This window comes from Salvelinus namaycush, chromosome 9, assembly GCF_016432855.1.
Source record: "Salvelinus namaycush isolate Seneca chromosome 9, SaNama_1.0, whole genome shotgun sequence".
NCBI classification, from domain to species: Eukaryota; Metazoa; Chordata; class Actinopteri; order Salmoniformes; family Salmonidae; genus Salvelinus; species Salvelinus namaycush.
Window position 1 is genome coordinate 34,208,972 of NC_052315.1, and position 13,664 is coordinate 34,222,635.

General features: G+C 41.3%; 1 protein-coding gene across 1 annotated transcript in view; it reads right to left on the reverse strand.

Moving 5' to 3' along the window:
- LOC120053997 (RNA polymerase II elongation factor ELL2-like) overlaps positions 1-13,664 on the reverse strand; it is a 48,331-nt gene that overhangs the window by 16,810 nt on the left and 17,857 nt on the right. The window contains exons 3-4 of the mRNA XM_039001349.1: positions 10,700-10,827; positions 6,819-6,979 (exon numbers count right to left, since the gene is read on the reverse strand). Coding sequence (XP_038857277.1) covers positions 6,819-6,979; positions 10,700-10,827 — 289 coding nt within the window. The remainder of the gene's footprint in view (positions 1-6,818; positions 6,980-10,699; positions 10,828-13,664) is intronic.

Genomic DNA, 13,664 nt, shown 5'->3' on the forward strand with positions numbered 1-13,664 from the left:
ATGGTGGTGCTTTTACTGTATGTACATGTATCTCCCAACCTAATCTCATTAAACGTTTAAGATCTGCTTTCAAGGTTGCTATAGGATGAAAAGCACAGCCTCTACGTGGGAGCAGTGTGGTTCTGGTATCATGCATCTACTGCATTACGTAAAGTATTGTACGTGAAAGAGTTGATCTATTATATTTTATTTAACTTGGCAAGTCAGTTAAGAATAAATTATTATTTACAATGACGGCCTACCCCGGCCAAACCCAAAGGACGCTGGGCCAATTGTGGGCTGCTCTATAGGACTCCCAATCACGGCCTGTGGTGCCTGGAATCGAACCAGGGTGTGTAGCGATGCCTCTAGCACTGAGATGCAGCGCCTTAGACCGCTGTGCCACCAGGGAGCTAGAGTGTCATATCTAAACCTAATCTAAATAGTATTTTACGGAGTATGTAAATTATTTGGCTCCATGCACTCAATTTCACATTTCTAAAAAGGCCATAGTTGTTGCACAACTGGAATGTAATAATGTTAAAGATATTGAATAACAACTCACCAAAATGTCTCTATTCTTATGCATTAAACATTATACATACAATTCATGACATTTTCTTAATGTGAAAAATGACAATATCATCAACATATAATATGAACCCCAGCAACAAACTATTTTTTTTTAATCAACTCTGGGCCTGAGGGTAAATCTCTGCTTTTGCCAAATGCAATGTAGTTTCGAGAGCTTGTCGTAACAGCTACCCTGGTTCAAGACGCATACATTTTACAGTCCAATATCTTCCTGTCGTGTAGAGAAATAGCCTGTATTGCCTCATTTTAAACAAGCAGCGACTAGACGCTAACAATAAATTAAATCTGCTTGTCATGTAGTTGGTTATGGGAAAGTGTGTAAAACGCTATTCTGTCTTCTGTATAGCCTTTACATAAAACCAGCAGAACTGCACATGCTTGACTGAAACATAAGTTGCTTTTCAGAAATATGATATGGGTTGTTTTCCTTGTTTGTAAAAAAACATTTGTTCAACATCATGGCGTACAAAATCAAAAACAGTAAATAAAATAGATTAGGGTTGTCACAATACCAGTATCGCGATACTCAAAAGGTATCGTTGCAAGGAAACAAAACATGAAGCGGACTAAATTTCCTGAGTCCTATTGTTGGAAACAAGCTGCCTTATATTGTCACCCAGAATCACATTTATTTTCCATGCTAGCTTTTTTAAAGGACCAAAGAGTTACGTTTGCTTTGTGTTCTCCTGTTTGCCATGGAAAATAAGGTATTGTAGTATTGCGATACTGGTATCGTGACAACCCTAAACTAGATAAACATTGGTGTATCAAAACATGACTATCACATTGAAACCACAACAGTAGTATTCATCCAACATGTATAGTTACACCGAAGACCATCATAACTCAGTTTGAGATTATCGGGTGTTCCTCATCCAATCTGTCACCAAGGTGTAATGCATTACAACAATATGTAATGTACGTCAGACTGACACCAGACCAAGCAGAGAAGTGAGTAGTTAGTGAGCATATAACAGGCTTAGGATGAGTTCTCCATGGTTCCCAGGTTGGAGTTTAGCCAGGAGGGCGGGGTTAAGTTCTACTCTAGCATTAAGTGCCATAGGATCTTTAGTGATCACAGAGAATTATGATCTTGGCTTATCATCTCATCTGAAAGACAGCACACAGTTTGTGGTATTCCTCACTCCTTGGGTGTATTGGCATGTCCTACCTGATGTTCTCCTTACCAGATAAATGAGTCTAACCAGACCCAACCATAACTGGACTAACCAAGCCTAACCTTTCTTAACCTCAATACTAGCTAGTGCTGAGCGATTAACAGACATTTTGGGGGGGTTTTCGGTTATTAATTAAACAACTAAGTTAATTGACTAATGTCGGTTCATTACTTGAATTCCACGTAGTATTTTATTTTATGAGCCCAACGCGCCCTTTCTCTAGGGTGAAATCAAATCATTCACGAGAGAAATCAAGTCAAGAACTATGTGGGACGCTGAACTGATGGGAGTTGTAGTTTACATTAAGCAAATGTTCAACCTAGTTCAGCGCAGAAATGTGGTAATTAACTAGGTGTAGTGTCTCACGTGTTGTTTTCAAACTCTCCTGAGAATGTTTCAGATGAACTACATGTTCACTCATTAGATGCTTCTCCAATTGAACGTGTTGCCGCATATAAATACTTAGGCATTTGGATTGATATAGATTTGACGTTTAAAAAAATAAATCATACTGTAGATGAGCTGGTAAAGAAGCTAAGATTTAAAGTCGGCGTTTCTAAAGAAAAGCAACAGGAAGCAGATTATTCAGTCTACCTTTTTATCTGTTCTTGAGTATGGTAATATTATTTATCCAAGTCCAGTTGCTACTACTCTTAAACCTTTGGATGCATCTACCATAGTGCCCTTCATTTTTTTACTCATCACTGCATCAAAAGATTGGCTGGACTTCACTAAAGACCCATAGATCTCTACATTTTTCCCTTTTTGTTTACAAGGCACTACTTCATAAAATTCCATCTTATCTAACTTTGCAGTTGAAGTATAGACACCCGAGTTGCCTAACCCGTTCACAGGATTAGTTAATGAGGTTCCTATGGTCTCCGCTGAGCTAGGTAAATCTGCTTTTAGTTTTAATGCACCTTATTGCTGGGCCAAAAATGTAAATACATTTCATCTTGACGTTCTGGTGCGGTTCAGGCAATTTAAAGTATTGATTGGGGACTTAGATCTCTTTTACAAATGCGCCCTGTATACACAACGTAAATATACACATTATACCCAATCGATCTCTAAATACAAAAACAGTCATGGGAAGCACAAAAAAATATATACATTCCTACACAAATACACTGCATGACCAAAATTAACTGTTTTTCAGTTAATTACCATGCCTGATATAGGTTTGGGTATGTGTATATTTATGCTGTATATACAGGGCGCATTTGTAAGAGACATACACTGCATGACAAAAAGTATGTGGACACCTGCTCGTCAAACATCTCATTCCAAAATCATGGCCATTAGTATGGAGTTGGTCCCCCCTTTGCTGCTATAACAGCTCTTCTGGGAAGGCTTTCCATTAGATGTTGGGACATTCCTGCGGGGACTTACTTCCATCCAGCCACAAGAGTATCAGTGAGGTCAAGCACTGATGTTGGGCGATTAGGTCTGGCTTCGCAGTCAGCGTTCCAATTCATCCCAAAGGTGTTCGATGGGGTTGAGGTCAGGGCTCTGTGAAGGCAAGTCAAGTTCTTCCACACCAATCTCAACAAACCATTTCTGTATGGACCTCACATTGTGGACAATGGCATTGTCATGCTGAAACAGGAAAGGGCCTTCCCCATACTGTTGCCACAAAATCATCTAGAATGTCATTGTATGCTGTAGCATTAAGATTTCCTTTCAGGGGCCTAGCCTGAACCATGAAAAACAGCCCAAGACCATTATTCCTTCTCCACCAATCTTTACAATTGGCACTATGCATTCAGCAGGTAGCGTTCTCCTGGCATCCGCCAAACCCAGATTCGTCCGTTGTACTGCCAGATGGTGAAGCGTGATTCATCACTCCAGAGAACGCGCTTCCACTGCTCCAGAGTCTAATGACGGCGAGCTTTACACCACTCCAGCCGACGCTTGGCATCGCGCATGGTGATCTTAGGCTTGTGTGCGGTTGTTTGGACTTGAAAACCCATTTCATGAAGCTCCCGATTGACAGTTATTGTCCTGACGTTGCTTCCAGAAGCAGTTTGGAACTCGGTAGCGAGTGTTGCAACAGAGGACAGACAATTTTTACGCACTACGTGCTTCAGCACTCGGTGGTCCCGTTCTGTGAGCTTCAGTGGCCTACCACTTCGCGGCTGAGCCGTTGTTGTTCCTACATGTTTCCACTTCAGAATAACAGCACTTACAGTTGACCGGGGCAGCTCTAGCAGGGCAGAAATTTGACGAACTGACTTGTTGGAAAGGTGGCATCCCATGACGGTGCCATGTTGAAAGTCACTGAGCTCTTCAGTAAGGCCATTCTACTGCCAATGTTTCCCTATGGAGATTGCATGGCTGTGTGCTCGATTTTATACACCTGTCAGCAACAGGTGTGGCTGAAATAGCTAAATATACTAATTTGAAGGGGTGTCCACATACTTTCGCATATATAGTGTAGGTCTCAATATGTCTTCCCTGTTAAAATAAAAGGTTAAATAAAACTAAAATTACCATTATACATTGAGTCTGTTTTTTCAGGCTTGGACAGATGGATACAATTTTACACTTACTATGTTAGGTTAGATACGCACAGACCGCATGAGAGAGGACTTGTTCAGGGGCGGCAGGCAGCCTAGTGGTTAGAGCGTTGGACTCGAATCCCCGAGTTGACAAGGTAAAAATCTGTTGTTCTGCCCCTGAACAAGACAGTTAGCCCACATTGACAATCAGCCGTCATTGACAATAAGAATTTGTTCTTAAGTGACTTGCCTAGTTAAATAAAGGTAAAATAAAAAACAACATGAGGGAGAGAGTTTGTTAAAGTATGCCTTGAAGAACTAGTCAAATTTTGTCAGACAGCTCTGTAGCATACTTAGGCAGGCTAGCCTAGCTAAATAGGATGACTAAAGACAGAACGGGGACCACAGAGATAATGTTAGATGGTCTGGCTGGCCAGCAGCTACTCCCTGAGCAGAGATGAGACGATGACATTAAGGAATTAAAAATAATGTCTTAAAAGTACAAAATAATATTTAAAAGTTACATACAAAACTGCAATATTTTATTATTTCTTAGCAATTTTCTATTTTCTACTGATGTCTACCAAATTTGGACTTGACAGAGACAATGGAATATTTTCAATGTTTTGGCAATTTAATATTTACAACTTTTGGCTTTGGAATTTCTATTAAAAGACATTCTGGGTTCGAGTCCAGGCTCTGTCGCAGCCGGGAGACCCATGGGGCGGCGCACAATTGGCCCAGCGTCGTACGGGTTAGGCCGGCAGGGATGTCCTTGTCCCATCGCGCACTAGTGACTCCTGTGGCGTGGCGGGCCGGGCGCAGTGCACGCTGACACAGCTGTACGGTGTTTCCTCCAACACATTGGTGCAGCTGGCTTCCGGGTTAAGTGGGCATTGTGTCAAGAAGCAGTACAGCTTGGTTGGGTTGTGTTTTGGAGGACGCACGGCTCTCGACATTCACCTCTCCCGAGTCCATACGGGAGTTGCAGCGAGGAGACAAGACTAACTACCAAATGGATACCACAAAATTGTGAAGGAAAAAAAAGTGGTAAAAGTAACAAAAAAATAAATAAAAATATCTCTAAAATCAATGTAATGTCATTATTACATAATACAAATCGAAACCATGATAAAAAAAAAATCTGAATCCAACCAAAACAGAACCGACCTCAAAGTTGTAATCACAGCATACAGGTGGTGGGAGATGGGGCTGCCAATGAGTTTCCAGATATAGCTTCCCAATACTTATATCACTACTGAACATGTATTTAGAAACATGTCAGTTTGTGTGCTCCGTAGCGCATATGACGTATAGTTTATGACCCTTTCATTTAAGTTCCCTTTGATATCAAGTATATGGGCACCTTACTGTCCCGTCCATGCTGTGGGAAAGTGAGCCCAGTTGTGTGCCTTACACCTGGTGAAACATGAGAACCAATGTCAATATTCCCAGGCTAAGACTGCAAGTGGACTTCTACATTTTTACTTGATAAACTTTAATGTAAAATGATGTATTTGGATAAGAAATAGCTCTTTGTTTTGTACTCATTCAGCAGAGATATTACACAGCAAACATGCCAGCTACATTTAACAGGGTTGTGCAAGAACACTCAAGAGGCCCATTTTCAGCAGCAGAGCATGGGAGGTAATGTGTGCTGCTTGCTTCAACAGCTGTAGAAAATGGCTTGTGCAGTAATTACCATTAATGTTATGTTGTAATTATGTTTTAGACAATATGTGTAAAACTGTCAGTGTGTGCAAAGATGAGCTCCATGTGGCTTAAATCCACTAGTATAACGTCATAAACGCAGCAATTTTTTATGTGTGTCCAGGTTATAATACACAGCATCTGTAACATGTCCCTTCAGACAACAAGACATAACCCATCAGAAGACACAGAGGTATGCCTGTGTCTACACCCTCCTCCTGGATGAAATATAACTAATGCACATTCCAACGGTCCCACTGGTTCAGATGCTGTGTAAAGACATGTACAGCACTGGTATGCTCCCACAATTATTTATTTACTTTGTGGCGCAAATAAACATCGTTTTAATTTGCATCTTCATTAGTTCTTATGATGAATTATGGCCTTTGCTTCAAAGAATCTGCATACATGATTCAGTTTTTCAATAGATGAAAACTAATTGAGTCGCAGCCACTGTAATTAAACTCTCAGGCAAAACTTCATCCACTCAGCATGAGACTAGTTAGTGCATACTTCTGGCAAACTCAATCACATGAATGGAGCTGGTAGGCAGGTTGGCAACGTGCCTGAGCAATCTGGTCAAAATGAAGGGAAAATAAGAAGAAAAAGAGGCCTTCCCTCTCGCATGAATAATTGCAACCCAGTACTTTGATCAATTATGTGAAAACTTCCACACCATATGGCAATTATCAGCAGGACAAGATGGTAGAAGGCGATGGATTAGAAGCTTTCCGAGAACATTAAACACCTCCATTATTTTTCCCTTGATCCCCAGGCAGCAAAGGGCTCAGTATGAAGCTGGTTTGGACCCAACTCAGGCAGCATAGGTAAAGGCAGCCTGTGACTGCAGACTTACCATGTGTGGTGCCTGGTTTGATCTCGATGGCCGACCTGCTCATGATGTCCTTCTCAACCTGAGACATGCGCTCTCGGGTCATCTGGTATGAGTCATCAGTGGCACACACAGTGATCTTGTCCTGAATACTGCCCTGGCCCTCCAGGTGCTCCCTGCCCTCCCTGAGGAGAACACAGGATCAGACTCACATAGCAGCAACTGGTAATGTACAAAATATCACACAGTACTTCCCACTCAATAGAGCATTTCGTGAAAATGTATTTGTGTTTCTGTCTACGTGTGACATATGCCTCACTCCCATGACCGGTTCTTTGACTTCTGTCCTCATGCTCATTCCTCACATCCTATGGCATTAAGCTGTACAACAAGTGAAGATGCCTATGAGCTGCGGTGCAAACAGAGCAGCACAGAGCTACCTTTGACCCCTAAATGACCACAAACACTGATCTCACCATTCTCTGATCTCACCATTACCCGAAACATGTGCAGTGTTGCGGGTAACGCGTTACAAAAGTAATTTTTATTTATTTATTTCACCTATATTTAACCAGGTAGGCAAGTTGAGAACAAGTTCTCATTTACAATTGCGACCTGGCCAAGATAAACCAAAGCAGTTGACACATACAACAACACAGAGTTACACATGGAGTAAAACAAACATACAGTCAATAATAAAGTAGAAAAATAATTCTATATACAATGTGAGCAAATTAGGTGAGATAAGGGAGGTAAAGGCAAAAAAAGGCCATGGTGGCGAAGTAAATACAATATAGCAAGTAAAACACTGGAATTGTAGATTTGCAGTGGAAGAATGTGCAAAGTAGAGAGAAATAATGGGGTGCAAAGGAGCAAAATAAATAAATAAATACAGTAGGGGGAGAGGTAGTTGTTTGGGCTAAATTATAGATGGGCTACGTACAGGTGCAGTAATCTGTGAGCAGCTCTGACAGCTGGTGCTTAAAGCTAGTGAGGGAGATAAGTGTTTCCAGTTTCAGAGATTTTTGTAGTTCGTTCCAGTCATTGGCAGCAGAGAACTGGAAGGAGAGGCGGCCAAAGGAAGAATTGGTTTTGGGGGTGACCAGAGAGATATACCTGCTGGAGTGCGTGCTACAGGTGGGTGCTGCTATGGTGACCAGCAAGCTAAGGGGGGACTTTACCTAGCAGAGACTTGTAGATGACCTGGAGCCAGTGGGTTTGGTGACGAGTATGAAGCGAGGGCCAGCCAACGAGAGCGTACAGGTTGCAGTGGTGGGTAGTATATGGGGCTTTGGTGACAAAACGGATGGCACTGTGATAGACTGCATCCAATTTATTGAATAGGGTATTGGAGGTTATTTTGTAAATGACATCACCGAAGTCGAGGATTGGTAGGATGGTCAGTTTTACAAGGGTATGTTTGGCAGCATGAATGAAGGATGCTTTTTTGCGAAATAGGAAGCCAATTCTAGATTTAACTTTGGATTGGAGATGTTTGATGTGAGTCTGGAAGGAGAGTTTAGTCTAACCAGACACCTAGGTATTTGTAGTTGTTCACATAATACGTTACGTACTCCGATTACTTTAACTTTTTCAAACTGGGTAATATTATAATGGTTACGTTGTCAAACAATGTGTGTGTTACTTTCAGAATCAAATCAAATTGTATTGGTCACATGCTTCGTAAAAAACAGGTGTAGACCAACAATGAAATGCTTACTTACAGCCCTTCCCAACAATGCAGAGAAAAATAGGCAAATAAATAAATAAACAATGAGTAACGATAACTGTCCTATATACAGGGGGTACCAGTACCGAGGTGATGTGCAGGGTTACAAGGCAATTGAGGTAGATATAGGTTGGGGTAAAGTGACTTGGCAACAGGATAGATAAAACAGTAGCTGCAGCATATTTAATGAGTCAAGAGTTAGTGCAAAAAGGGTCAATGCAGATAGTTTGGGTGACTATTTGGTCAGCTATTTAGTAGTCTTATGGCTTGGGGGTAGAAGCTGTTCAAGGTCCTGTTGGTATCAAACTTTGTGCATTGGTACCACTTGTGCGGTAGCAAAGAGAACAGTCGATGACTTGGGAGGCTGGATTCTGACAATTTTTAGGGCCTTCCTCTGACACCGCCTGGTATAGAGGTCCTGGATGGCAGGAAGCTTGGCCCCAGTGATGTACTGGGCAGTACACACAACCCCCTAGTGCCTTGCGGTTGGAGGCCGAGTAGTTGCCATACCAGGCAGTAATGCAACAAGTCGGGATGCTCTCAATGGTGCAGCTGTAGAACTTTCAGGATCTGAGGACCCATGCCAAATCTTTTCAGTCTCCTGAGGGGGAATAGGCTTTGTCGTGCCCTCTTCACGACTGTCTTGGTGTGCTTGGACCATGTTAGTTTGTTGGTGATGTGGACGCCAAGGAACTTGAAGCTCTCAACCTGCTCCACTACAGCCCCGTCGATGAGAATGGGGACGTGCTCTGTCCTCCTTTGCACCGATAAAGTGTATTCCTTTGTAGTGTTTTTCTGCAGTATTACTTTAGAGAGCCTTGTTGCAAACAAGATGCAGGTTTTCTATTTATTTTGTATATGTGTGTATTCTTCTTTTCACTATGTAATTTAAGTCATTATTGTGGAGTCACTACAATGTTGATCCATCCACAGTTCTCTCCCATCACAGCCACTGAACTCTGTTTTAAAATCACCAACGGCCTCATGGTGACATCCCTGAGCAGTTTCATTCCTGTCCTGCAGCTCAGTTTAGAAGGACAACTGTATCTTTGACGTGTCTGGGTGGTTTAATACATAATCCACAGCATAATTATTAACTTGATTATGCTTAAAAGAGATATTCAATGTCTGATTTGTTATTGTTACCCATCTAACAATCACTGCCCTTCTTTATGGGTTTGTAGTTGAATCTGTGCATGGAATTCAATACTTGACTGACTGTATGTATGGGGGGGGACAGAGGAAGGGTTAGTCATTCAAAAAAATTATGTCAACCCCTATTATTTCACACAGAGTGAGTCCATGTAACTTATGTCATTTTTTTAAGACAAATGTTATTCCTAAACTAATTTAGACATGCCTGAACATATGGGCTGAATATTTTAGTTATGTCATTTCTATTAATGAACTTTGACAGAGTATTTTGAGTAGATTGTTTTTTGTGTGGACCCCAGGAATAGTAGCTGTTGCTGAAGCAACAGCTAATGGGGATCCTAATAAAATATGAAATACTAATACACCAGCATTCAAACTTCAGGAACACAGCACGCTAAATAGGTGCTTACAGTAACTCAAAGGAAAAACAAGACCTCAACAAATAGTGCTTACTTCAAAAGGTCAGAGGTTATGAGTAGTTCAAAAATAAGACTGAACTATACATGGTAAGAAAAACAGTCTGGGATAAGCTGTCATTGGTTTCTAGCGGTCAGTCACATGGGGACAAGGGTTACTTGCGTTAGCAATGAAAGATAGAGCGAGAGAGAGAGAGAGCAGTGTCTCAAAATTCCCTGTGGTCCCAATCTGACTGAACTAGTTGGGGCGATATGGGCACAAATACATATCATGATAAACTGCCTGAATTGATACCATAACAATAAATACAATAAGTTAATAAAAATGAGCACCACTGTTCTTTAAATTATCCTTTAACCTACTACTACTAGTTTGATGGTTGTAGCCATCAATTGTCCAATTAACAACACCCATATTAGCAAACGTAATTCATTTCATATTTTACATTTCTCTAGTATAGGCTACTTTTCGTAATATACAATATCAGCAAAATGTCTACAATAAGTGATCGGTGTCGAAAATGTTTGGTTTATCGTCCCAGCTCTACTGTGAACTGGCTTTGAATTCCATCTGTGGTTGACTGAAAACAGTAGAGTGGGCTTACCCTGAGACATGCTGGTGGATGCAGTCAAAGCTGGCCTGAGGTTTGTCCTTGCTATCACTGGACAGGTAGAAGGAGAAGACCCGGAGTGCATCTGGGGCCTCTGGGGACGGGGCGGGGATCTTGATATACTGTTGTCAGGGGAAACAGAGAGAGCATTAGATCACTGAGGAGACCATGTGTAAAATTATTAAATGTTTATGACCAAGCAGTTTTAGCATATTTAGCTGTGCTTTCGGTTTGCATATTCTACATTTGAGTAATTTAGCAGATGCTCTTATCCAGAGCGACTTACAGTACAGAGTACATACATTTCAATTATTTTTTTGTGCTGGTCCCTGTGGGAATTCTAAACATGCTAAATGAAAAGCCTTGGGTTTGTGTGATACAATCCGAAACGTTTTGGTAACTAATGTATAAAGGACCGCAAAGGATGAGCCTTACGTTAGTCATCAATTAGGCTACACATTTAATTGGAGAGCAAAACAGGGTAAATAGGAACACTGAGGTCATTGACATTATGTATGAGTCAACTGCTCGGGGTGACAGCCAGGCAGTCTCGGGCTTAATGCCATTTCAAATAAAGCCCCGTCTGAAGCATATGAAAATCAACTAGGCATAGCATATCACTTTTACAAACTAATTCCAAACTACATCAGCACACATCTTGAAAGCTGTGCTGTGGCTCTATTCTCATCGATTACACAGTATTTCCTCTGTGGTTGCTAACTGAATGCTGTGTCCACAGCAATTAAGTTCATCAGCTTGCACTCGCTCTTCCCAGCCCGGTAGAGAACAGTGTGTACTATATCTTTATCAAAAAAAGAAAATATTTCTATGAAAAACACTTTCCCTTCTTTTGTCTTAAGGTAAAGCCTAAAAGAGATTGTGTGCTTGATGTGAGCATGTAAGACTCCTTCCTCCACACCAATATTCTGACCGCTATGCTCAAATAACCCAAGATAATTCTGTACGCACTGTGCACAAAAAGTCTTGAAATATTTTTATCAAAATTAGTTTTGGGGCAGAAATGCCTTCTGGAACATATGGTCTTTCATGTGCCTTAATATCAAACATGTATGCCATCTGTAAATATGAATACAATTGTTAAATTACAGGCCTAGTTGGTTTAGCCATGGAAAAAGTCTGCAACCTTCCCGCTATCCATGATTGGCTGAGATAATGAGTTGGCTGGACATGTCGAGAGAGGAGTTCGGATTGGTCTGCCATGTAGCACACTTCGGTCTATATTATGAGCTGGTCAGTATGTGTAGGTAGTTTCTAATGTGGCTTTTTTTGAAAGATATCACGTAGTAGAAATGTTACGTGTATCAGAGACAGAGACACACACAGACTCGGGAGAGGCAGAGGCAAAGGTGGAGAGCTGTACGTCCTCCGAAACACAACCCAGCGAAGCCGCACAGCGCCACTCGGGAGGCCTGTGTAGTAATATTATTTGTATCTCAGAGCCATTTGCATTGGTAGTTATATCCTAATGTTAGCTAGCTAACATTGAACCTGGTTGGTTAGTTACCTGCAAATTCATGCAGGGTAGTAACATTATGAGCTGGGATTATAGCTCATTGTTTAGCTAGCTACATGTCTAAACAAAAGACTAACTATTTCAATAGAATGTTTATGATGTCACTGCAACAACTGTCGATAGCCAGAGCGAATTTACCAGCTACGTCTATCTACTCCAATATCAGAGCACTCTCGTCTGAGTGTAACAGAGCGCAAAATAGCTGACGAATAACTAAATTGTTGCCAGCAGCACAGTTGCAGTCACCAACGCTCTGGATAACATAAAAACAGCCTAACCAGCTCTGCTATGGTGAGTAAAAATGGTCAGAGTAAGCCATTCTCTCATTTGTATCTGGAAGTAGCTAGCAAGCTAGCTAACGTTAGCTGGGTGCTTGACTGCTGCTGTTAGGTCAGAACGCTCAGATCATCCCTACTTTTCAGCCAGAGTGTCCAGTGTGCACTCCGAGAGCGAAATGTTCTGAATTTATGAACGACCAATCTGACAACGCTCTGAATTGACGAACGCCCAGAGCACACTCTGGCACTCCAGATTACATTTACTAACACATCCGTAGTATAAACCAGCCTTTAGTCTTGAAATCTTTGGTTGTTTTGTCCATAGCCTCACACATGAATCGTTAGAGATGGGTGGGGCTAAAGCTTAAAAGGGTGTGAATGATGCTGAATGGGTGTAGACAAAGAAGCGCTCTCCAGTAGGTACCAAATATTCAAGGGACTTTTTCTCAAAAGTGATGTTACAAGTTTATCAACTTTCAAAGAAGAATTGCTTTCCCATTGTTCCTCAACTGTAGTGTATGATATACCATTTTCTAGCTCTGAGTCTCTACTTTTATCCAATGTAAAAAAAGACCAAATCGAGTCAGTCGGTCACATTTAAGGGTATATTGTATATTACATTGTATCTGCAACTTTTCCACATACCACTTGGCCAAATTTGTTTAATCTGCTAGCAATATTGATATTTAAAAAAATGAAATGTAAAAAAACAATAATAATTAAATAAAATCTCTGGCCTGGACCCCCTTCTGTACCTCCGTGAGCCGCAGACCGTACTTTGGGAACCACTGCTTGTATCAACCTTGCAGCATTGCTGTTTTGATGTTATTGCTTTGGAACAACACACAGTTATGTAATGAGTACCTTTTTTTTTTTATCTCCCCAGAAGTTGATTAGAGTAAATGTAATCTAACCTTTCGGTTACTGGCCCAACGCTCTAACCACTAGGCTACCTGTATTGATATGAGAATGAGCTTGACCCTCCGATGTTCAAGCCATAAAACTGACCTAAATAAGCCACTGGTTAAGCCAATAACCCAGGCCACGTGGGACCTCCTATGTCCCAAAGTGGCAACCTCTAGTCAGCCGTTGGAACAGTGAGGCTGATATCCTGGCCTTAAACAAGGTGATAGTATTCCACTGTACT